Here is a 26,190-nt window from a genome sequence, read left to right on the forward strand (position 1 = left end):
AATGCTTTCATAAAACATATCTCTCCAATAACATGACAAATAAAGGAAAAGGCTGTTTACTTACTTCCGTCTTGATTGATGCAGATTTTCTTAATACATGCTTTGGAGGATGGCATTTCCTGCTAGCTATCAGATCGCACATCTTACAACACATAAACCAATCAAAATTCACCTTATAAAAATGAAAGTCACGTTGAAATTTGGCACAAGCCAACACCGTGTGGATTAAACGGTTTCATCTTTGAATCCTCGTAAATTTGACGAAAAAATAACGAAATGTTCAAAATATACAAGTCCTTAACGAAAAAACTAAAGGAGGCACAATTTTATTCAGCTGAAAATGAAAGTGATGAAAGCTTGCCCAACTTGGCAGCCCGAGAACATGTTTGAGAAGTTGAATTGCGTATCATTCATCCTGCCTTTTGAAGTTTTTCTGGTCAGTACAGTTTTGCTATCCCATACTGAGTTGAAGAACTTAATGAATATCATTGCCACTGAGGAAATAGGTTTTTTAGGTCGAAAACGTCTTGAGAAAAATCACATTTCATAAAAAGTTTTGAAAGTCAAAACACGGTGACCAATCGGCCATACGAAGCTTGCTGTCAGACATTAAGACACTCACCATACTGTAGCACATAGCTTGGTAGGGGTTTCGTAAACTTTTGGAAATAGAATCTTTCTTGTAAAGGATTTCATTACAGACAGAAAACTTTCCTTGTAAAATGTTTACTGCGAACTTTTTTGCATATTTTGTCGTCTCTGAGATCCCTCGACGAGGTCGTCCAGCTCAAGATTATCAAAGCAGGCAAAGCGCTGAAGTTCTTCTTCATTTTTATTTATTATTATTTTTTTTTTTGCTCGGGCTCATGGGGGAAAGAGAAAGCTAAACCCCAAACCAAACTTTGGAAAATTTTTCTTCATTTCAAATATTTGTTATTTGTAATTGAAATTACTTTTTTTAATGCGAAAGCTTTAAGTCTGAATTTTTGATTTAGGCCAGGAAACCCCAAAGCGTGACGTCACACTCGTGTTTACGCACTCTCATCTAAATTCGCCAATCGACCATAAGAGCGCGCGCACTATCTCCATTATTTTATTATATATTATGGTATAAGAGATAACGTAAGGATAAACAAACTTAACTAAAACATATTCAACACGGACAGCGACATTATCATTGTGCCTACGTACTTACGATTTCGGAAGTTGAGATTCTTAAGCTCCTTGTTCATTGTTCCTAGCTTTTCAATCTGTTCCTCCATTTTTTTGTGTTCTTTCAAAACTGTTTCTTTCTGTGTCTCAATCTCTTCAATTTTTCTCTGTAACTTTCTGATTTCTACCAAAAGTTTATCATTTTTGTTTTCTAGGATGCTGATATTCATATCCTTTTCCTTGATTACTTTATCCATGCTGCCTTTCCATTCCCCTTTCTCGTTCCTGTGCATGCTTTCGAGTCGGCCGATGTCCTTCATTAATCTATCTCTTTGAGTTGACAGCTCACACTTTTCAGACTTAAGTTCCTCGTTCATTGTTCCTAGCTTTTCAATCTTTTCCTCCATTTTTTTGTGTTCTTTCAAAACTGTTTCTTTCTGTGTCTCAATCTCTTCAATTTTTCTCTGTAACTCTCCGATTTCTACCAAAAGTTTATCATTTTTGTTTTCTAGGATGCTGATATTCATATCCTTTTCCTTGATTACTTCAACCATGATGTCTTTCCATTCTTCTTTCTCTTTGCTGTGCACGCTCTCGAGTCGGCTGATGTCCTTCATTAATCTATCGCTATCTTCTTTTATATCATTTGGGTCCTCCTCCAAATTAAGACACCGCCCACACAGCTGGTTTCCTAAGTAAACAATCATTAAAATCAAATTAAACACGCGTGTTTACGAAAAAATTACAGCAGGCGGATGAATCCCATATTTTCTCTATTCAAAGTTCACGGCTCTGGTACTTAAGTCGGCCTGGTGAACTCAGCGTCTAAACGAGTTCTACGTTTGTTAACGGAATAAAATTTTCCGAAATTTTTTTTTGGATGATTTTTCATTGCTCACCCTCCATGAACCAAGGTTAGGTGTTCAAAACAGGGCGACATTTCCGGCTCAATAGGAGCCTGAAATGTGTCCTCAGCCAATCAGAGCGCGCGCATCTCTATAGTCACTGAAACAATTAATATGCGTTATTGACCAAGCGTGAGGTCAAAATGGCTGGATAACAATTCCCACTGTTGCTCCATTTCCTTTTTTTTCTTTCCTCTTTTGAAGCACTTTCCGTGCCCTCTCACGGCATTCGCTGTGATCATTCTCAATATTATTCTTCAACGCTGATTCAAGCCCTAAGACTGCTCCTAGGCCTCTTCAGTCTGCGCCTACTTCATCACATACGGACCATATGTGGATTTCAGTGACAGGAGCGTGTTCAAATCGTATACCACCAGAGGTGGCTGCAAAACAAGTACATGTAATTTGAACAAAAATTGTAACTTTAAAAAGGCCGCGATAATTCTAATTCCTAATGCCATATTTGATAATAACAGTTAACGACTTGGAAGGGATAATGAGTAAAACTGATACCGTTTCATAAATTTATGAACATAAAAAACCTTTATTGCTGGCTTCTGAATCATCCATCCGTCCAAGAGAATCGGTTTTCAATCCCGTTAAATTTTGGTTATTTCTAGCTTTTGATTCGGCTAAATTAGCTGAAGGACAGAAAAAAAATAAATTAATGTAAGGATTGCAGTTAATCTACTAGCAGGTCTTCTTTTTTCTTTCGGGGAACGCATTGAAACGTGTTATCCTACTCCAGAAATAGGTGTTACGATTTATATCAAAACAGGGCGACATTTCCGGCTCAATAGGAGCCTGAATGATCAACTCTGAGCCTTGAATAAATTGAAGGTGTCTCTTCTGTTCGCTTACCAATTCGCTCTGAAGAAGGGTAAACGCTCGAAACGTCAGCTTCGAAACTCTTTACGGTGGCCAATTTACGTTATCAACTCAGTTGATAACGGCACTAAATTACCTTGTTCTGTACTTTGGTGACACGTTTCTGAAACGGTTCAGTTGATCCCTTTGGAAAGGGTGTTCGAATGACAAAGCTTACACTATTTCATTCAGTTTAAACCCACCTTCATACAAAACTTCTATGGTCACTTCGTCGTACTTTCGCTGTTCCTCGCATATTTGTTCGGTGTCTTTCTGGCTTCGATCAGCCATTCCGTCCTTCCCTTGTCGTACACCTAGAGACCTATCATTCTTATCGCTCCATAAGGTATTTTCGCGTTTTAATGATATCTCAGCGAACTCCCTCCAGCTTTCATAGACCATTTTGAGATTCTTCACTAAATCACGAAGAGCCGCGCTAATCTGGTCCCTAGATTTCCCCACGCTAGTGGTGTCCTGCTCGGGACCTTCTTTGACACTTTCTTCAGTGTACAGGTCTGAAAGGCACTTTTCCAATCGTTTGCATACTGCCTCTAAGCGTTCGACCCATGTTTCAATATTCTCCCGTTCCTCTTTACCCTTTGCCGTTGGTATTACGGCGTGGATGATTTTCTTCAGTTCTTGGAGCTCTTTCTTTATGGTATGTTGCCCGCTCTGTACATCCACCACCAACTGTTCGAAGTCCTTTCGTATCATCCCACTTTGTACCCGGGCGCGGTTTAACCCTACCTCTTCTTCTCCAGATGCTATTCAAATAAAAAAAACAAAAGCTGCAGATGAAAACCCAAGAAAGCAAGGTAGGTAACAGACTCTTTTTCAAATGAATAGGCAATTATCTTCAAACTTGTAATATTGCGCTGGATTCCAGCAAGAATTACAAGCGCGTTGCTTTTCACATACACGCGCATGCATTAAAAGTAAACTTCGAGTAAATTACTTGAACCCCGGGGTAACATTCTGATCGAGTAGTCTGACCATCCAGGTGAGGGCAGTCCTGAGAAAAAGTACCATTGTCGGTAGTGATGACCTAGGTTTTGTCTGATGAACTGTCAGTCACGTTGCGACTGACAGCTTATCCGATAAAAAAGTATGTCTACAACTAAATGGACGAGTTTCTTCCACGAAACGGCCTATCGATCTACTGCAACTACTGAAACAAACAAAAGCGCAAGTCTTACGTCTACAAAGACTATATACAGTACATATTGGCATTTCTGAAACCATATCGCACATCCTGTAACCCTTCAATATCCGCATCGCATACAGACAAATCATTACACTATTGTTTTCAGTCAGACAAGGATATACCGAACAACAGACAAGACGCAGTCTACAAAGCCAAGTACATCGATTGCCACGCCTTCCATACCGAAGAGAGTGACAAAAATCTCATTAACAAAAGAATGACTGAACACAAACAAGCGACAACAGTGAAGTCAGCAAACACATTGGTGAACATCTACAACCGGCGAACGATGCTACCGACTTGGACTCTGCGCAAGGTTAGCCTACAGCGCTACCTTGTTTCAACGACTGACTCTAGAAAAATGGTTCACTCACTTAGCACAGACTCAGGACCGGAACAGACTCCCCTCAAAAGATGTTAGCAACTACCGGTACCATGCAAACGACTTATTCTCGCAATTCACAAAACAAAGGAGCTAACATTTCCGCCGGATCGAAACCTCACAATCACGATCGTCTCATGCAACTTGAGTCTTCAATAACACCCGAGAAAAGTGGCTGACAAATCGAAGTTCATACAAACCAGACTTATGACACTTGACTAACAACTACTTTTTCTTTGACTCATACAATGACTTCCGCTGAGGTTGTCGAAACGTCAGTCACAAGACAACAGTCTTTCTCAGGATTACTGGCCTCACCCAGACGATCAGACTACCCGAAAAAAAACATTAACATTTGTAGTAGTGAAATATTTAAATTTTTTTCAATCTTTTTAAACCCAACTCAAAGCGGCTCTTAACTTCCGCTGCAGTACTTCAACCTCGCAAAAACTGCGCACTGAAAAGCCAATGGACCTCAGAACTATTACTTTCCGCTTAAAGGAGTGCCTTCGTTTTACAGCTGTGAGAGCCAAATTAAGAATGAAACATCCTTAATATAACCAGTAAAGTTTTCATTTGGCGATCTTTTTCTACCAAGGATTAAGGTTTTTCTTGTCAAAAGTAGATATAGTCTGCATTGAGAGAATTCCTCTTAAATTAGGAGGTTACATACTAAGCAGTTTTTGGGCGGCATCTTTCCTCTCTATCTCTTCTAGAGCATTTATGAGTCTTCCTACTGTTGCTTCTATTCCTTCTCTTTTAAACCACTTTTCAATGACCTTATACGCCTTTTCACGGCTTTCTCTGCCATCAGCGTCAATGTTACTAATGTCTGCAAAAGATAGTCCCAACCGAGCAGCCAGGTTTTTCCAGTCGTCACCAACGTCACCACATATCGACGTTACTTGAATCGGAGTGACAAGAGTCTGTTCATGCTGTATATTATGAGAGGTGTCTGCAAATAAGTATACATGTAACTTAACGCAAAAGTACTTGAACAGATAGTAAACAAAGGGTAATGCTATATGAGACGAAGTCGAGGGGATTATTCAACAATATTCGTTTCGCCTTCAGCAAATAATTGTGTTAGTGCAATTACTCAGGTGCTTTCGAATTCTCTTGTAAATTCGTTTTGTTGTTAAACCATTCTGTGACAATAGTTTTGATACCTCGTATAGAGATATGCGGCCAGTCTCCTCTAGAATTTAATTCAATCAGCAAAAACTTCATATATTTCTTTTGAAAAGTGTTATAGCAAACTTAATTGCATCTTTTGTTCGCTTTGTAATTGGATTGTCTACTAACACATTCACTACTTCCTCAGTAACATTGAAAAAACGCGAAGCATTCATTTTGAAACTTAGCGCCCGTGCTAATCACCCCATGCGAGAGGATTATAGCAAGATATGATGCAATCCTCGACCAATCAGAGTGCCAGCATTTCTATGGTCACTGAAACAGTTAATATGCGTTATTGACCAAGCGTGAGGTCAAAATGGCTGGATAACAATTCAAGTTTTCACTTTTGAAGCACTTTCCGTGCCCTTTCACGGCATTCGCTGTGATCAGTGTCAATATTATTCTTCAATGCTGATTCAAGCCCTAAGACTGCTAATAGGCCTCTTTTAAAAGTCTGCGCCTACTTCATCACATACGGACCATATGTGGATTTCAGTGACAGGAGCGTGTTCAAATCGTATACCACCAGAGGTGGCTGCAAAACAAGTACATGTAATTTGAACAAAAATTGTGACTTTAAAAAGGCCGCGATAATTCTAATTCCTAATGCCACATTTGATAATAACAGTTAACGACTTGGAAGGGATAATGAGTAAAACTGATATCGTTTTATGAATTTATGAACATAAGAACCTTCATTGCTGGCTTCTGAATCATCCATCCGTCCAAGAGAATCGGTGTTGAATCCCGTTAAATTTTGGTTATTTCCAGCGTTTGATTCGGCTAAATTAGCTGAAGGACAGAAAAAAAATACAATAATATAAGGATTGCAGTTAATCTACTAGCAGGTCTTCTTTTTTCTTTCGGGGAACGCATTGAAACGTGTTATCCTACTCCAGAAATAGGTGGTACGAATTATATCAAAAGATACTTTTACCGCCCATACTGAACCTTTACTTAAGCAGTTGAAAATTCTTCATCCATACAATAAAAATCGATTCCAATTAGGAAGATTATGTTTTTGTTCAAGATGGGCCATCTTCCCGATGCTTTATAAAGATTATTTTCGTTTTCGAGTTACATTCATTGCTAATATATAGATGTGGCCAAGCCGAAAAGCGAAGTCCTTGTTAGTTTATTTTCCAGCCCTTCATCATACTGAATAAAAACTATAATAAAACTCTTCAGCGCTGGTTGTAGAGGAGTTTCTTCAAGGACAGTGTTCCCTCAACTTGCAAAGCGATTAACACCCATGCTAGTCAGCGGTATCTTCATAAAGCTTAGAACTTTCGTTCATGTTCCTGATGTTTTGAGAAGATTTTCGAAGATTAGAATGTTTTCTTCTTCAGGTGAGGTGTATGATGTCAGCATCAGTTGAAATTATATTCTATTGAGCGACCGACTGGTAATTTCGGGTTGGGAAAATGAGCTGAAATTGAAGGTAACTGCTTCGCGTTAAGACATTACTGGTCGATTGAAGAATATCCACGTGAGAACAGTGAGTCAGTAAAACAATACGCCAGAATCGTCTAGGCTTCTCTTACATATTCTCTTGAAGTTGCCAGGTATGACTTCCTGCCCCACCGTTTTTCACTAACGTTTCAACCTCCTCTGTTTAGCGTAAAATTTAAAAAGAAAAGTAATTTTCAACTGGTGTTTGAGCTTGTAATTCCTCTATCTGGAAATACACGGCGTCTTTTTCAGATTTTTGTCTGTTATTTAATTCGGTAACCTCTGCTGTAACTGCACATAATATGGATGTCTGTATGAAAATTTGAGATAATACCTGGATTCCATTGCCACATCACAGAAATCAGTTCCAAACATCAATTAAGTTTTCTCTTCAGTTTTAAAGTTGAGTTGATGTTGTTATTGGCTATATTAAATAAGTTGAGAAGTTTTACATGGTATTTTCTCATGTTTGCCGATAACTGAATTTACTGGAAGGTGGAGTTGTTGCAACATGTGAACATGATAGACAATATTATTGACAACAACTTGTAAACACCATTGCAAATTAATTAGTCAGGGAAATGGAAAATTTGTGGCATATACACCATGTTTGAAATGCCATGTCCATAATAAGCTAAGAGGATTGAGGAGGGTGTATGTGGGAATAGGCTCTCTTGTCTGTATCATTAATTTGCACATTGCTCCTGTTGTCAATGTTTTGATGAGGTTGGGCTGTCAGGGCAGAGGAACTGAGGATTTTAGTAGGCAGTGCCTTTTTTAAAACCTGAAAACTATCATCGTTAAAGCCATACTTGTGCCAGTGGTAACTTATTCTTATTCTGATGAACTAGTTTTAAGAAGGATACAATCTTTTATTACATAAACTTGATGCATAGGCTAAAAAGGCTGTACCTGTACGGCACTTTGTAAAGTCATTCGAATTAATCATAATCCCGGTTTTATCCCACCCTTTGAAACTCGCATATCTTGTGACCAATTCCTTATATCAATGTTTGGTTTGGGTACGAGCATTAGTAAGAAACATTATGCATTAATGAAAGCTTTAGCAAGAGTATTTAATGCAATCTAAATAATAATATAAAATGTTACAATGTAGTAACTTACACAGCAAAATTGTACAATCACACAATTCCAAACAAAGGAAGTCAGGTCATTGAATCACCTGCTTCAACTTTTAAGGGCATGAGGTACAGAAAAATGGGTGTGGTAAATAGTTAAAACTGATACAAGTTGAAAGTTTGAGAGCTGAAAGATATCCTTTACAATCATCAGACCCCGTGCATCCCAGCAAAGAAAGGGTCAATTACCACCATAACTTCTCCAAACGTTCATGCTCACAGGAAATCATTAATTTTTGTCACTAGGTGGCACTGTACTAACCATGAGAAGACACAAGTGCTTTGCACTGTAAGTATTAAGCCCGCTGGGCTAGTCTTTTTCAGGTGTGATAATCCCGAAGTCAATTTGATTTAATCTCATTAAATATGTCATGGGCCGACTAACTCAAATTATCAACACTCTCGAGTTAGCAGCTGGATAATGTTACTATGTCGATATTCGAATGTCATGGTTTTTGCCCGCCTATCTTTTCTTTGCAGTTTCGTATTTCTAACGCGTGATTCAGTAGCAGTAGAGATGGCACCTAGGAAGGGTTTCTCGCCCTTCACTCCGGTCATCAGCCCTGAATTAAGTCCACAATTGACTTAGTTCATTCTAAGTTCGAAAGTTTGTGGATCAACGCCGACGCAATACTTTAAGCGGTCGCCTGTTGTCGCCAGTTTTCCAAGCGATTTTCAAAGAATCGACAGTGCCCACATTCGGCTGCTAGATGGCCACCATTACTCGAACAAGAAGTCCTCTAATGCAACGAAAATTGTCTGTTCTTCGTTTGGGTTGATAACCACTCTGCTTCACCGTTCCTCTTCAGAAAGCTCTGAGTTCATTTCGCAGCTGAGAGATTTGCTGAACTCAGTATATCTCAGTAAAATGTCTATCGACGAAGAAAATAAAGCCCAAGCAAACAAAGAACGACCACGTGCTTCACGATGCTTGGAAATGCCAACGACACCAACGAACAAGACATCATCTGTGGCCATGACACCCCCAAACAGTGGAAACTCGCAAAGAGCTGAAAAAAAGAATGTTTCGCCAAATCTAAAGGAGATCAGCGAAAAGGAAGATTTGGATACTCCAGAAAAGGTGCTGTTGATGAAGCAGCGAAGCAGTCGCGTCATCAAGGACGTGCATAACGTGTGCGAAAGAAACAGGGAAAGTTTGGCGATGGTGCTTTCGAACATGTGCGCATTTGGCGACCCAGAAGCGAAGGCCATCGTCAATGAAATTGTCGAAGAGATGGCTGTAAAAATGGGAGTAAAGAGGAGTGTGGAAGAGCTAGTTGGCGACGACACAATGTCGAAGTACGTGGCGTGCCTGAGAGTTCCTGATTGGAAGCTTGTCCTTTTCCAGGCGATGGCGAGAGTTTCTTCGAAAACGTGGCAATCCGTGATAAACATCACAGGGCTCAGAAGGACGGGGGTAAGATGTTTAGTTACGTTGGTCTTACGTCGGTATATTAATATTCATACTTGGCGCCCCGGCTAAGGGAATAAAAGAACAAAAAAAGAACTATTCCATCGCGAGCCTCAATGTTTATAGCAGCTCTTTCTTTTGTTTTATTCAGTTATTCTCGTAAGCGAAGCCTTGTACAGGAAAAGATAAGCAGGCTTTTTTTATTACTTAAGCGGGCGTTTTACTCAACTGCGTCTTCAAAATTACCCTAGGTCTGTTTTCCAGAGCAATTTCAGCCAGTGGTAAGCTCTTTTTCAGCTGGTGAAATATGCTGGAAGCCGTATGATAATCATCCACATATTTTTTTTGTGTGTATGTGTGTTGTACTTCCAAATCAAAATAACTATAACTGTTAAATTTTTTTGGCCTTGCAAGCAGTTCTTTGTATGGAAGGTGGTCATTATAATAATGTGTAAGGTGAAATGGGTTGGTGAAGGGTGCAGTTTTTGTCTTGACTAATTTAGTGTAAAAAATTGTTTTGCAGGTAGAGCTCATATGTTGTTTGGAATTGTTCCCCGTGATGGTGCTGTATATAGCCAGCAATGTGCAGAATCAGTCTACACATTGGCAATTGCCAACTGTAAAGAAGACAGGTTTGTGAATTGCAACTTGCTTGAACTCTTTACTACCTTCTGGCTAGAATATGCTTGTGGTTGTATGTGCATTTAACTTAAATAACACAATGACAGATTTTTGTAAGCCCCACTCAGTTGCAATATCACCAGGTCATGCATCCACTCTGAGATCTAAGTGGATTGATATCAATATCCCTAATTTGGCTTTAATGCACTAAATATAATAATGACTGTGTAGATTTTTGGTTTTTGTTTGTTGACAGAGACAACCTCAAGATTCTTTTTGAGGACATCAACCACCAGAAGAAAATATTAAAGGAAAAAGGAATGACAGTTGATGGTAGACATTACACCGTTGAATTTCTGGGTAAGAATCAATGTTAGTCTTGGAATTTGCTTTAAAAGTCAACTTCTTGTTCATGATACTATTTATAGCAATTTATTGTGTTTCTACCCAGTTGGTAGTCTGACTAGAACTAGATTGAAGCAGTAGTCAAACTATAGTAAATTAAGAGTTTTTTATATTGTAAAACATGTTCAAGGTTTAACTGCAGCAGCAAGAAATAAAACCTGGAATTTATTACTATTTTACGTCAGAAATTGATTTGACGACCCTTTTCTTTAGATACATTAGAGATTAATTTACTGGAAAGTTTAGCATGTTAACTTTTGCTTTCCCATTTCTGTTATCAAACTTAGTTGTACTGGACTACAAGACCTTGGTACTTCTTTTGGTGAAGAAGATGAATGCTTCATTCATGTTAGGTGGTAGAGGTGTCAGTGTCGAGTTCTGTTTCATCTGCAATGCTATCAGGGTAAAGTACTCAAATGATATAGAAATTAGTATGGGGCAACTGCAACTTGTGCTGTTAAAGTTGAGGTACATAAAAGTGCTGCATCAGTTCATCAACTTTTTTTACAGTGATTTCAGATGACTTTGATCTTTGCCAATATTTGGGAAAATAATTAGTGAGTGATAGAAACATCAAGTAGCTTTAATTCAGTCAAAAAAGTTGTAAAGTACTTCTCTAAAGGTCATTCTGCTTTTAAAACATTTAAAAATCACTGAAAGTATGAATACATGTACTGTAAAAAGAACAGGGCTCATAAATTCTTGGAAAAGTCTTGATTTTCCAGACCTGGAAAGAGTCTTGAAATTGAAGATAATGTCCAGAAAAATAGTTCAAGTCTGGAGTTTTTTTTATAGCTACAAAAAGTGCTTAATAAGTTCATTTTTTTCCCCTGTGGTCAATTCAATCTTGCCTGTAGCTAAGACATTCAATCACAGAATGAGAAGTTTCACAATTGCACCATGGTTATTGTACATTTGCAGTGCATCATGAAAGAAACTTGGTTTCTGCAATTTTCAAGATCTCTATTGATCACCTATTTGACCATCTTCAGTCTGGAAAAATAAATTGATGTTTTGGAAAAAAGGTCTGGGAAAAGTCTTGAATTTTGGATCCAAAAATCTGCATGAACTCTGAAGAAGATAATCGGAAGCATGATAAATGTGTAGTTCTATCTGAAATTATAATATTATATATTATTTGATAGTGTGCCTGTTTTTGTCAGGGTTGCAAATGCCATGATGTTGCTCCAGATGAGACATGCCTGGATTGCCTCAGAAGCAAATGCAACTTGGGAAGGTGTGTAGGCATTTGATCATTGTCATATTAAATTACATTCAAACACGTAAAGGGGATTTTCTTACTGTTACATAACAAAATGAATTTTGTAAGCCATGGGGAAATGACTTGTACTAAAGCATGAACTGAAATTAAGTGTATAGTTTGGGGTTTTTTTTTTTAATTGTTGCTAGTAAACTAAAATCCTCATTCAGGATCTTTTGCCAAACTTGGAAGGTTGCCAAAAATTGTTTTCATACTGTCAGGAAAGGAGTACTCATAGTTTGGTAATTGAAAAAGAAAAAGAAAAACATTTTTAGAGAAAAACATGAAATAATTCATTGCTTCAGAAAATCAATCATTCTTTGAAATTGTCTTGTAGATCAACTGGTATACTAGATGATCTGGTTTTTCTTTTGGACGAAGAGCTTTGCAACATTCAACTTTGTGCTCTCCATATGGAGATGTGCAACACTGAACAGTTGTTGGCATCCATTGGTCTTCTTGCATACAGGGTAGATTCCCTAGCAGAGGCCAATGCTGCCTTGAAAAACTATGGCCCAGAGTCATTTCATGGCGATTGCATCTCAGTAAAGAAGAAGTCAGATCAACAGTCTGCTATTACAAAGCAGAATATCCATGTCAATTCAATGTCTGGTAAGACATTTCCTAAAATAATGTTTCAAGAGATGTTTTCCATAGGTCTTTGGTAAAATCTTTTTTTTTTCTTTTTTTAATTTACTCTCATGCTGTTGTGTTTCAGGTCCAACAGATCAGGAAATCCTTCAACACCTTGAAGATATTGTAGAACTTGCCCTACCACTGGATAAATTCAAGAAGCCGTATGAAGATGTGAACACGGCAAAAAATTTGATCCTTAACAGAGTTACATTTTACCAGGCTCGTGTTGATGTTAGTAAGAAGCAACTATTATTTTTATACTTGCAACTTGATTTAACATCGTGTAGTCAAGATCATTGGTAATGTGTATTCATTGAGTTCATACAGCGTCCAGACGATCCGTCGGAGTGCGCTTTAGGAATCAAATACCTCTGTGAGTATTTCTTTAATTGCTACAGTCTCCTATGTAATTTGCCCATCTTATGACTAATTCCATCACACAGCAGCTTGAAATTAATGGAGCTCCATTAACTGAAAGCTACTGCATGTAGGAATATAGGTGAGCTCAGGATTGAAGTGTGAACCATTGTTTAATTTTAGCATGTCTGATTCTGTTAGTTAACACACCTTAAAGTGTAGAGTAACACAGAATTTTCTATAGTTAGAGATCCATAGGTACAGTGTAACCCAGTGTTTAATTTAGTTCAAGGTAACTAACATAGGCTGGACTTTAGGTGGTACACCCATGGGTGCAGTGTAACCCAGTGTTTAATTTAGTTAAAGGTAACTAACATAGGCTGCATGTTAGGTGGCACACCCATAGGTGCAGTGTAACCCAGTGTTTTCTTTAGTAAACAGTAACTAACATAGGCTGCACTTAAGGTGGCACACCCATGGGTGCAGTGTAACCTAGTGTTTTATTTAGTTAAAGGTAATTAACATAGGCTGCACTTTAGGTGGCACACCCATGGGCACAGTGTAACCCAGTGTTTTCTTTAGTAAACGGTAACTAACATAGGCTGCACTTTAGGTGGCACACCCATGGGTGCAGTATAACCTAGTGTTTAATTTAGTTCAAGGTAACTAACATAGGCTGGACTTTAGGTGGTACACCCATGGGTGCAGTGTAACCCAGTGTTTAATTTAGTTCAAGGTAACTAACATAGGCTGGACTTTAGGTGGTACACCCATGGGTGCAGTGTAACCCAGTGTTTAATTTAGTTCAAGATAACTAACATAGGCTGGACTTTAGGTGGTACACCCATGGGTGCAGTGTAACCCAGTGTTTAATTTAGTTAAAGGTAACTAACATAGGCTGCATGTTAGGTGGCACACCCATAGGTGCAGTGTAACCCAGTGTTTTCTTTAGTAAACAGCAACTAACATAGGCTGCACTTAAGGTGGCACACCCATGGGTGCAGTGTAACCTAGTGTTTAATTTAGTTAAAGGTAATAAACATAGGCTGCACTTTAGGTGGCACACCCATAGGTGCAGTGTAACCCAGTGTTTTCTTTAGTTCAAGGTAACTAACATAGGCTGCATTTTAGGTGGCACACCCATGGGTGCAGTGTAACCCAGTGTTTTATTTAGTTAAAGGTAACTACTGTAGGCTGCACTTTGGGTGGCACACCCATAGGTGCAGTGTAACCCAGTGTTTTCTTTAGTAAACGGTAACTAACATAGGCTGCACTTTAGGTGGCACATCCATGGGTGCAGTGTAACCTAGTGTTTAATTTAGTTAAAGGTAATAAACATAGGCTGCACTTTAGGTGGCACACCCATAGGTGCAGTGTAACCCAGTGTTTTCTTTAGTAAACAGTAACTAACATAGGCTGCACTTTAGGTGGCGCACCCATGGGTGCAGTATAACCTAATGTTTTATTTAGTTAAAGGTAATTCACATAGGCTGCACGTTAGGTGGCATACCCATGGGTGCAGTGTAGCCCAGTGTTGTATTTAGTAAAGGTAACTTCCTTTGGCCGCACTTTAGGTGGCACACCCATGGGTGCTGTGTAACCCAGTGTCTTATTTAGTTAAAGGTAATTAACATAGGCTGCACTTTAGGTGGCACATCCATGGGTGCAGTGTAACCTAGTGTTGCTAATGAGTGACTGTAACCCAGTTCAGTTTTTTCTAGAAAGTGCTGTCCTTTAAGTAGCATAAAGACATGCAGACATTCTCTTTAAGACAATGAAATTGGTGTGAGGGAACATTTCTTCAAGTAGTATGGTAGCACAATGTTATGTAATTAATGCGTTTTTCCAAATGTTTAGTACTTTTCAGAAGCTTTAAGCAAGGGCACTTTTGTAAGAGATTTTTGGTACACATACTGAGATAATTGATTTGGAAGGCTCAGGTTTGTAGAACAACAGTAATAATAACACTTTGTTTTTTCTTTGGTTACAAGTTCTGATTTTTTCTCACTGGCTAAAGAAGGTTTACCATACTATAATATGACTTTATTGAGTGTTTTATGCTGAAATATAAAAATTTTGGAAAATGAGTTTGGAAAATATTAAAATAATTAAACTTATTGCTAATGATGAGCTTAGGAGCTGGTACCTTAAAGGTTAGTGTGAACCCACTGACCAGCTTTGCTCCAGTTTAACTTTGCCTAAATGATATTTAGCCACATCAAAAGGAGCTTTTTGTTTTTAATTCCTCAAAAATATGTACCCAAGGAAAACAAAATGTTTACTTGCAACAGTTATTTGAATGATGTGATAACATATAGGGCCTCTCATTACAGTCTTTCTCAGGTCTTATTTCAGGTTTTGGCTATTTTGCAGATATTAAAGCTGACATGGAGCCTCGCCTTGTTCAGTGGCAAGGCAAGTTGGATGAGCTACATGTCTTTTTCAAGAAGTTGTGCAAGTCACGCAAAAAGTCACTATTCACTATCCACTATTGTTTTTCTTGCGTTAGATCTGCTTTTTTCGATTCGATTGCACCTTGGCTATTTTTGTACCGCTACTCCTCTTGCGTTATATTTATTTAAATGAGCAATTTTTAAAAGACAGAAAATGTCCTTCTTTCAATAACGTGGCGGAATAAAACAATTACACAAAGATGTTACTATGATACTTTTTGGTACGAAATATTTTATTTTTGACCAGCACTGTTATGCCTAATTTTGTCCATAAACGGACAAAATTGCTCCGATTTTGAGACGACATTACAGCTTTTTGGCAGCGATCGCCAAGAAACTGAATGTGCCACGGAATTACACCCAATTAAGAAAGATATTTTCACCCTTCCAGCAGTCATTAGAAAGCCGTTTTGTCCCCTCAAAATCGGATGTAGTTCACACGTTAAGGGTAATAAACTGATAAAAAATGATTTACAATTATCCTGTTGTCAATAGGTTCTTATTCGCGTAAGCTGGGTCATAAACTATTTCTTGCGGCAGAATCATGGGGAAGAAGTTGTCCTTCATTTTAAAATCGCTGAAATTGTAGTAACTAAACCTTGAATGAAACTATTGTAGGAAGATTCATTACTTGACGAGGGAATTCCGCATTTAATTGCACGCGAAAAGCGATACGCGAAGCGATGAGTGCGATATCGGTTTTTAATTGCAATTTAACGCGGAATTCACGAGCCAAGTAATGGATTTTCCTTGAATCACATATTTGAATAAAAACAAGATAAAAAGAAAACAGCATTACTTATATTTGTTATGTATACGTGGATGCGAAACAATATCACTTAGCCCCGCTAAACAACTCGCCTCGTCAACCAATCAGAAGGCGCGATTTTATGCAATGATGCGATTCTATCTGATATTAGGTCTGCTGACTTGGAAAATACTACACCTAAAATTTAACATCAGCAATCTTACGAGAGAAAGCATAAAGGCTAGGTCTCTCTGACGGCTTATCTCTGGTTGACATTTTAACCAATTCTCGGACCCTTTCATAAAAACCCAACAAAGACGATATCGCCTTAAGCATTCTTCCCAATGAAAAAATGTCACTGGCAACGCCATAGAGTCGTTCACTAACAACCTCAGGGGCTAAATAGCTTTTCCCTTTGCATTTCATAACGGTGCCGTTTCTGCGGTGCAACGTAACAGATGAAACCTTAAGGCTCTTTCCAAAGTCAATAAGAACTGGGCTGAATTCCCCAGAGGCTGAGGGCCGTTCTAGTACGGGCGACCCTAAAAGCCGGAACGGCGGAATGGCGGAATGGCGGAAAATGACCCCAAATCCTAAAGCACGGAACGGCGGAAAGTGGCGGCAAATTTTGCATAACAAAAGGTAGCTAAACAGGTTTACAACGCGAAAACGCAGCTATCATTCATGCATAATGGTTCATTATTATTTATACCACTCAGTAAAAGAAAAAAAATTAGTAACACTTAATTTTAGTCACGCGCGTTATCGTCGTGAGGATAAATGAGCTAAGCGCTTGGTGTCTTTGTACGAAATTTGTGCAACATGCCCTGGCATCCGTTCCGTGTTTTAGGATTTGGGGTCATTTTCCGCCGTTCCGTGCTTTAGGATTTGGGGTCATTTTCCGCCGTTGCGTGCTTTAGGATTTGGGGTCATTTTCCGCCGTTGCGTGCTTTAGGATTTGGGGTCATTTTCCGCCGTTCCGTGCTTTAGGATTTGGGGTCATTTTCCGCCATTCCGCCATTCCGCCGTTCCGGCTTTTAGGGTCGCCCTTCTAGTACAACATTGTTTCCTTTGATGTCGTTATGAAGGTATCCTTTAGAGTGCACGTGCATATCTTTTTAAATATAGAAATACAGTTTGCTTTAGTAACTGCGTTGTTATCGGCCGCTTGATGGAGAGTTACACTTTCATGCTGAACACCATGAAATTGAGTCACAAGGCATAATGGTGAGGCCTTTGTAACAACACCAAAAATCATGGGTAGATGTGGATGGTCCCCCAAAGCAGAAACGACCTTTGCTTCGTGGAGCAAATCTCTCCTTGCTCGTTCTTCATCCTCTGACGTTTCGTTGTGAGTCATTTGCTTGACAATAACGTCGAAGCCTCGATAGCGCCCGAGAAAACACTGTCCAAAGCTTCCACTCCCAACTGGATTTTTAGACAAGTATACAATGTTTTCTGGCCTGAGTTCTTTGGGTTCAAATCTGGATCCATTGCTCGCTGTGGTTTTTTTTTCCAATTAAAAAGGTTTGATGACATTTCCCACGAGGTTTCTGCGAGACAACTGCGTCGGCACCAACAGCCATTTGAATCATCTTAGCAGCTCTTGAACAACCACCCAAGGCCTCTTTCATCTCTTCACTGCCTGGTTTAAGCGCGAGGATATGGGGTTTCTTGACATTTTGTGGCTCAAAATGTTGGTCCGAAGGAGGCAGTTTCGTTTCCTTAGCCTCAGAAGTACAAGGCACCAACTCATTCGCTTCGCGGTTGAGTGATTGTAGTTCAACATTTTTATTCGTTGAATTCGGCATATGCTTCCCTTGTTTCCTCTTTCTCCATTCTTTTCTCTGTCTGTTTCTTTCTTCTGGAGTGTTTTTTCGTGATTTAATAGCTCGCTCTTTTCGTTCTTCTTCATCTTCAAATTCCTTCACAAATTCCGCCATCATTATGTAGCTAATTGCTCTATTTCCGAAACACAAATGAGCTCGTGATCGGTGTAAAAGTATAAAACAAAGGCTTGTTGATGTGCAGGAAATTCAATGCTCGTTTTAATGAACTTGATGATATGTGAAAGCCCGAGTTTCTCTCCAATCGTTTCTGGTTTGCTTTCATTACGCGACATTCTTCTGTCAGAAGAGTGTCGGGAAAAACACCTCGCAAGGATCGTACGTGACAACACCCTCCACGCCTCGACTAACGCTAAAAAAGCTCCATACAATTCCTTATAATTTTATTATAAGGAATTGTATGGAGCTCTCCGGGATACTTACAGTGCAAGCCCTGTGTGTCTTCTCATGATACTTCTACCGACACAAATGCGTAATGTGCCGCAAGGTTCCTGCACAGGTACTGACATTTCAATTACCTCAGCAAACTGTAATCATCAGAATTGCAAGCCAAGGTGTATTTACTAAGTGCTCAAGTTTCCAAATTAGCCACCTAATTGTTATAGTGGAGCTCACTCCTTTTTTGAGGCTATCTTCAGCTTGACCATCCTATCACATGATCATCCTATTACATGTGAAAATATCAAATGTTTTTCTTTTCTTCTTTTTAAACTCACATATTCAATCATCACCTGAATCAAAATTGATAATTATTTTAATAAACTACTTCCTTTAACCCTTTGACTCCCATGAGTGACCAAGACAGAATTTCTCCTTACAAAATCAATACAATATTAAGCAGACAAGTGATGAGATTAAAGAAAAATATCAATTAGGGGATTATAAATTGATCCAATACCAAATTCTCCAAACTAACATCACAAGAACCACTTGGCAGACAGTAAGAAGAATTACTAACGAGATCTTGGGAGTCAAAGGGTTAATTTTCCTCTAGAAATAATAATAGTATTGAAGAGAAAGGAAGAAAGTTCTTGAAACATTCTATCTTAGATGAAACTTAAATGAATGTTAATTGGGATGGCAACAAAAACATCTGTGAAGCTATAATAGCAATTACCTTACAAACTATAATGAAGCACGATATGAATTAATTTAATCTCACCCAGTTTGAATGTAGAATCCAAAATCTAAATAACTAAATAGTGAATAGGAAAAAGCTCGATGTGTTTTCCCTGCTTCTGTCATTCTAAATATCACAAATCAATCACATCACTACTTCAGTGTGATTTTTTTGATGATGAGTACTTTTTCTTATGGACATCTATTCCTAATATCTATCTTTTACCGCCTGACATCTGATAAGAATCAAGTCCACACTGGTAATTTGACACATTGCAGGCAAACTCTACAACTGATTAAATTTTATTTGATGAAAAACATGAAGGACAATAGAGGAAATAGGCTATCACAATCCAAGTTTCCTTTCATAAGTATTCTGTGATGTTTTTTCTATCATGTGGTAAAGTTTGCAGTTTCCCTCATTTCGCTGTCTTCTGTTCATTTGTTTGTTTGCTTTCCTTACAACTTAAACTATTGTTGCCAACAAATGCGAGGATCATATAAAATGTGTACAATTATTGACACTTTAATCCCTGAGAGTGACCAGCATCAAATTTCTCTTTTCAATATTATCCCTGAATCAAACATTAAGGTCATGAGAATAAAGGAAATGATAATCAGCCGAAAAACCTCTTGACTGTTAAACAAATTCTCCTTGCCAGCACATTACCAAATGTATGGAGAACAGTATGGAGAAAGTGAATACCGGTGGAAGGGTGTAGAGGGGTTAAAGACATCATGTAATCAATTTTATAGGTGTAGAGTATTTCTTGAATTAAAAATTGTGGTAATTGCAACTGCCTAGTAAACATCATTCTATGGTCTTCTACTCTACTACGTTGGAGGGTACCTTGTGTAAATAAAAATTCAAGTCCAGACGTGCCTCTGATAGCTTTTTGGGCTACAGAGATCAACAAAGAACAACTACCACACCAAAAATTTTTTTACAGACACCTCTACAATGGTAGCCGGGTACACACAACTGACATGTCTGAGTGAAGCATGTCAAGCATTAAGGTTTGTCAATTTGTTTTTCGTTACTTGAAAACTGCTTACTCCTATCAGCTTTGAAAACTTCTGTATCCCCGCTTTCAAAGAAAAGCATTTCCCGTGAGCATTTAAACATTAAAGACATAGAGTCAGACGTGTAGATAGAAGTGAGACCAGGTATGCTACAATAATTTAGTTTTCTGAGCAGTTCGCCAATCTACGGCATCATCATCATCTCAATTGTGCTAGGGTCGGACTTCTCTTTCATTACAATATATTCAACAAGACCTTATGGAAAAAGTGTTACGGCCAGAACGATTTAGCACTGATCCAAGCGGCCCTGGAGCTTCAAGATCATGGATTCACTAGAGACAAACCTTCTAGAATTTTCTCGCAGTACTAACAGACGAAGATCTTGATAAATTTGGAGTTCTGACGAACTTCGTCTCAAGTACTGTCTTCGAATACGTAGAAGAATGTGCCACCTCCGAATCTGCTATCGAAACACTCCATAATATCTAAGTTAAACCGACTAACGAGATCTACGCTAGACACATACTCGCGACTCGACGAACCGGGAGGCGAGGCGAGGCCGGTGATCTCTTAACAGATGTCTGGGAATATTCTCTTATTAATCCTAATGGATTCCTAACGGTTTCTCTGATCGAATAAAGTTCATGTGTTATTCAAAACGAATGGCGTCAGCTTCATTCTGTCTTGTTTATTTCAGTGAATATTTCTGCTATACGAAATGAATTTGAGTCGAAGTGTACCATTAAACCCGCAGATTAAAATTATCAAACTTTCGCTGGTTCTTAAAATATGAGACGATTGATACAACAAATGGATAATTACTCAAGGAGCTGGAACTCCTTGTTTCTTTAGAATGTCAACTACAATATTTCTGTCGTATTTAAAAACGAATTTCAGGTTAAAATGTCTTCAAACCAGTTTGACTTGCATTTCACTTTTCCATAAATGTCTTGATTCTTCAACTTTTATTTCTTAATTGAGACAGATGATAGGAATTAACTTTTATGTTCTCTGCTGTTAAGGGAGATGTGAAGTGACCCCACTACATATAGTTGGTACTATTGACAGACTGAATGGATAGATGTGAAATTTACTGTGGCAAGCTGGTATTCAAATAATGTCATTAGTACCAGAAACTCACTACTGGTATAAATTATCAGTCTTTTGTTCTCTCCACGCAAGTTGCCTCGACTAGCTTATGCCATATGCAGCTTGTGTCTATATCTTTTTTACAACTGTAAAATAACCAATAAAGTTTTTGAAATTTTTGTCCAAATTTCATCATGTTCCATAAGAGTGTTTGACCTTCCAGTGAGAGCTATAAAATTTCTTAAGTGACTGATATATGATTTATCTGCCTTAAAATTGACACAGCCGAACCCCTGGCTAGAAAACTATAAATTTCCTCCGACAGGCATTCAAGCCGATGCCCATCATTGCAGAATATACAATGCCAAAGTTCCCTTTTGATAGATGTAAATCATCCATTTTCATAAAGAGATCAACAAACCTCTCCATATTAGTTTAATCTGACCTCATTTAGTCTTGTTCCCAGGAAAAAAAAGGCTTTTGGAAATATTTTGTTTTTTATCTTAAATCTAAAATACCAGCCCTGTTTTTTTGTTGTTTGGCGTGTAATAAGAGTCTTTTCAGACCATCAAATTGTTACATAACTCTTGTAATTTAATAGGTAAGAGAATAAGGTAGCAAAGAGTGTATACGATTTTGTTGTGCAGTTGAAATGATAAATGAATATGATTTTTATTGGGAAATGATTTATTTAAATATTCATATTACAACTGGAAGCCCAAATTAGTACTTGTTTTATTTCCGAGACTAATGATTAAAAAGACTTTTCCCTATTGCGATAAAGTCCGTAATTATTCCTCCATTTTTAACAAGCTCTTTGATGTGACGACCGTATCTCTAGTGCTAACGTTGTCTTACTTTTCTTTCCTCGACATTGACCTCTTTTGTTTTGGTAATCGGCCCCGCCGATTGTGATTCATGTCAAAAAAGCTTTTGAAACCAAACTTAAACTTCTGTCACGGTCAACTTTAATTTTTCGCTAAAATTGGAAGTACATTGCACTAGCAGTACAGCTGAAGCTCTAAAAAACGCCCATAGGAAAGTGAGTACTTCAGACGATCAACGATAACTTGACATAGCAATGACACGATAAAAGTCTGCTATCCAATTCGTTTGTGCTCTTCGACGGGCCTCTTGCATCCTTCAGAAATAACATCATCTACATCGATCGCTCAAACAACCACGTACAAGACAAGACTCGAACTCGTCTGTACAATCTTTTGATTTTTAAAAATAACTTCCTTCCACACATCACGCAACAATTTTAAGACTTTGCCCCTTCCATCTATGTTACAGCGGGAAAAATGACGAGAAAAGTTGTCACAAATACTCGATCAATTGTTGTTTTTCTGATGTATTTTCCTCATTCCTTTCTTTCGCGATTCTTGAGCGAGAAACCGACGCAGGTGCACACCAGCGGTTTCTCGCATCAAACTAAAATTAAAAGAACATGCGCAACAAAATGCCCCTCTTCTCATAGTAACACTGTAGCGGCGATATGGCGGCATTTTTAAAATTCATATTGTTTATCATATTATTAGCCTTAACAGATAAGCTTTCCATTTTCAAGAAAGTTCTTTCGAACCTGCTCTGCAACATATCTTTCCCAACAAAAAAAGAACTTTGGCCACAGGTGTGAATTTTAGTATTGAAGTTGAGCGTTCGTAACATGGCTACGAACTTCGTAGCCCATGTTACTGTTATAGCACTTCCTCAGTATGGCAAACCGGCCAGTGAAAGGTTTGTTGTCTGAGAGAAAAAACACACTATAGCTCCTCTTGTAGAGGAAGCATAATTGTCTCTAACACTGAAATGACTCGAGTGGCGGTGGTAGAATCAGGAAATGTTGTATGAATGTAATCAGCAATTACGAAAAAGGAGCAATATCTGATCGTGCTTACTAGCTTCACATTCTTCCACCCTGAGAGATACACCTATTCCCGCGAGACTTTACAAACTATTTGACGAGGCTGGAGAAAGTGGGGCTTGTTATCAACCAGGGACCCGGTGGTATATAAGAACTGGAGAAAAGCAGACAAAACATTTGCCTCGAAGACCACTTATAAAAATCTAGTAAGGAGAAAAACTTTAGATAGTTATGTTTAAAGGCTGTCATCTCCAACTGGATATTCTAGGTTTACATACTTCCTCATTTACATAATAAACAACGATAACAAATGCGACTTGCAGACCTAGGATCTGGAAACGATATGTAGATGACACTTTCACAGTCTTAGACCAGGACCATGTCGACGGCTTTTTACAACACAGTCACCAGCCTATTATTCGTTTTACCATGGAAGTCGAGGAAGATAACACCATTCCTTTTCTCGACACAACAGTTACAAGGGACTCAGACGGTCTTTTCACCACCACTTTCTAAAGAACGCCCACCCACACTGACCAGTACCTAGCCTATGATTCACACCACCCTAAGTCAGTAAAGCGTGGTATTATTAAGTGTCTATACGACCGAGCCAAACACCTCACAACGAAATCGATAGTTATCTCTCAGGAAAAGAAACACTTGTCATCAGTACTTGTTTCTAATGGTTATCCTTCTTCATTTGTACGAAAACTCGCAAAAACAAGGGTAACAGCCAACAAAGAACCCGCGCAGGAATTTAAATCTACTACCGTTCTCCCTTACATAAAGTGTGTATCAGAGGTTCTTCGCCGCTGCCGACAAAATCAAGGCATACAAACCGTTTTCAAGTCGGACACAACACTTAGGTCTCGCTCAGTACAACCTAAAGACGCTCTGGAACCATCAAAACAAGACGGTGACGTTTACAAGATCCCATGTGAATGCGGCAAAGTGTATATCGGTGAAATTGGGAGATCATACTGAGAGAAAGGATAAAAGAACATCACAGAGACATACGGTTTGCTCGTACTCAGACCTCTGTGATTTCGGAGCACGCTAACGAAACGGGGCATATTTCTGTTAGGAGAAAAGTTAAGTTTATTGACCGTGACCCTCACTGACACACACTTAGGGTCAAAGAGGCTATCCATATGAGACTTCATCCGAACAACATCAATAGGGATATCGGAATCGACATTGCCGAAGCTTGGTTACCCACGATCAAACAACACAACAGCCGATTTATGAGGACCTATGAGGCAACACCATCTAACAACCGGAATAATAATGAGGATCGAAATGCACCAATAGCAGCATACCAACGCGCTACAAATCGCCTGATGAAGACTAGCAGTTTTCAAGTCGAAACATCGCGATCTATACCATAAGTAACTCTATCGTGAGACAAAAAAACAAAGTTCATCTCCTATCTTACACCACGATGAACGAAAAGCACATGTTTTATTACAAAAATTAATATATTTTGTATAATTTACATGTCAGCTTTATTCTAACAGTGTCAGCAGTCGCTGGTACAAAACAACCTTTGTCCTTGAGCATGATAACAGGAATAATATGCAATTTCCCTTAGATCGAAGAAAACATCACTTCTCCAAAAATAAGGTGAAATTTTCTTGATTATTCCTGGGTTAACCAGGTCTGCACAGACTGAAGGGAGAGTCTTGGGCTTTAGCAGTGGAATGTGTGTGAGTGACATGTTTAAACAGCAGAAGGCTGAACAACCATGAGGAAGTTGTGGACAAAACTGTGCTGACAGCCTGCAGGATAAAGCAGAACAAATAAACATAAACACTTTTGCAAAAACATAAGCAATCAATGAAATTAAATCCTTAATTCAACTAAATAACCAACAACCACTGACTCCAAGCTGGATTCTTGGCTTCATGTCATGTATGATGGGGGAAATAAGGCATATGAAAGTTTCATGCAGTCTCAATCATATTTTGGTGTTGTTGAAGCCATACCTCTTGTCAGAAGCAGCCACGGAAGTTTGAGCTATGAAGAGTTAACCGTTTGTTTTTTCAAGAAGCCTAACCCAAGTGAGGAATCTGCTCTGAGTTTTCACCTCAGTAAAAGACTTACCGACACAAATGCTGCTTTTACTATAATTAATGGTTTAACTATTGCATTTGTAGGTGATGCAAATGACAACATCATCTTAACGGATAGCCATCTCCACTTACCGAAAAGCGCCTTACTTGCACAGTCTCAACGCAGTGACATTGAAGAACTATTCAACTGACTGAAGTTAAAGCTATCTGCAACGGTGGACCGGATTTGTGTACGGTTACTTTCATCAACTTCAAGTAACACTGTGTAGTAAGAATTGCATGTAAACGTCAAACAACTGCGGTTGATCGTAAAGTGATATCGACATATTTCCAGACGCAAAGAAGGTTAAGATATGTGTCAAGTCAGTTAATGTTATTGCATTTATTACGTTTAAGTAGTGTTGGTGAAGCATTCGGGCGGTATTGCTTGGTACATTAAGCTTATGTCGATCAAAAGAACGTTCACATCAGCAAAAGCACCGAGCGATGAGTTTGCAATTACTAACTACAGATTCAAAACGAACTTCGATTGTAAAACAACATTTACTACCCAAAGAGGTCACATAGGAAAGCTTTTCAAGTTTAGAGCTTGTACTGAACAAATACCGATCATGAAATGCCTTTTGTAAATAAAATTGGTGAATGGAACGGAAACACGCAACGAGCTGTCTGGAGAAATTTAAATCAGCTTTAGTTGAGCTATAACTAAAAGAATTCTACTTACCCTTCAGTCTTTTCCATAAGAACAAACTCCATTACATTTTCCGGTCGGATCACATCAATATCAGTCCAAAAAAGTGTAAAACAATGTTCTGTTCGTTCTTCCACGAAATTCTTCCACGCGAGTGTGATAAGCGCATTCAGTTTGTCGCTGTGTCCTAGCACACACTAATGGGGTATCCAAATTACGCACGCAATCATGCCTGCGCCTCACCTTCGCCCTCACCCTTCCATTACGTAATGGCTAAGATAGTGCCTGCAGTACAATTGCCCGCGCATGC

At 38.7% G+C, this 26,190-nt stretch overlaps 2 protein-coding genes and 1 pseudogene across 4 annotated transcripts in view; 1 reads left to right on the forward strand and 2 right to left on the reverse strand.

Annotated features, from left to right (window-relative positions):
• The window catches only part of LOC131781083 (paramyosin), a 58,686-nt gene that overhangs the window by 13,686 nt on the left and 18,810 nt on the right, over window positions 1-26,190 (reverse strand). For all 3 annotated transcript variants that reach the window (XM_066173653.1, XM_066173652.1, XM_066173654.1), the window contains exons 7-11: window positions 6,383-6,481; window positions 5,184-5,465; window positions 3,128-3,688; window positions 2,600-2,698; window positions 1,196-1,843 (exon numbers count right to left, since the gene is read on the reverse strand). In XM_066173653.1, coding sequence (XP_066029750.1) covers window positions 1,196-1,843; window positions 2,600-2,698; window positions 3,128-3,688; window positions 5,184-5,465; window positions 6,383-6,481 — 1,689 coding nt within the window. The remainder of the gene's footprint in view (window positions 1-1,195; window positions 1,844-2,599; window positions 2,699-3,127; window positions 3,689-5,183; window positions 5,466-6,382; window positions 6,482-26,190) is intronic.
• On the forward strand, window positions 8,783-15,484 carry LOC131783681 (uncharacterized). Its single transcript, XM_066173656.1, has 9 exons — window positions 8,783-9,697; window positions 10,215-10,323; window positions 10,569-10,672; window positions 11,005-11,120; window positions 11,881-11,954; window positions 12,316-12,590; window positions 12,697-12,987; window positions 14,829-14,911; window positions 15,345-15,484. Exons 2-7 carry the CDS (start codon window positions 10,226-10,228, stop codon window positions 12,915-12,917), a joined length of 888 nt encoding a protein of 295 aa, XP_066029753.1. The 5' UTR covers window positions 8,783-9,697; window positions 10,215-10,225; the 3' UTR covers window positions 12,918-12,987; window positions 14,829-14,911; window positions 15,345-15,484.
• Window positions 15,751-18,800, reverse strand: LOC131796612 (serine/threonine-protein kinase PAK mbt-like; annotated as a pseudogene).

Source organism: Pocillopora verrucosa, chromosome 10 (assembly GCF_036669915.1).
Source record: "Pocillopora verrucosa isolate sample1 chromosome 10, ASM3666991v2, whole genome shotgun sequence".
In the NCBI taxonomy this organism is placed as follows: domain Eukaryota; kingdom Metazoa; phylum Cnidaria; class Anthozoa; order Scleractinia; family Pocilloporidae; genus Pocillopora; species Pocillopora verrucosa.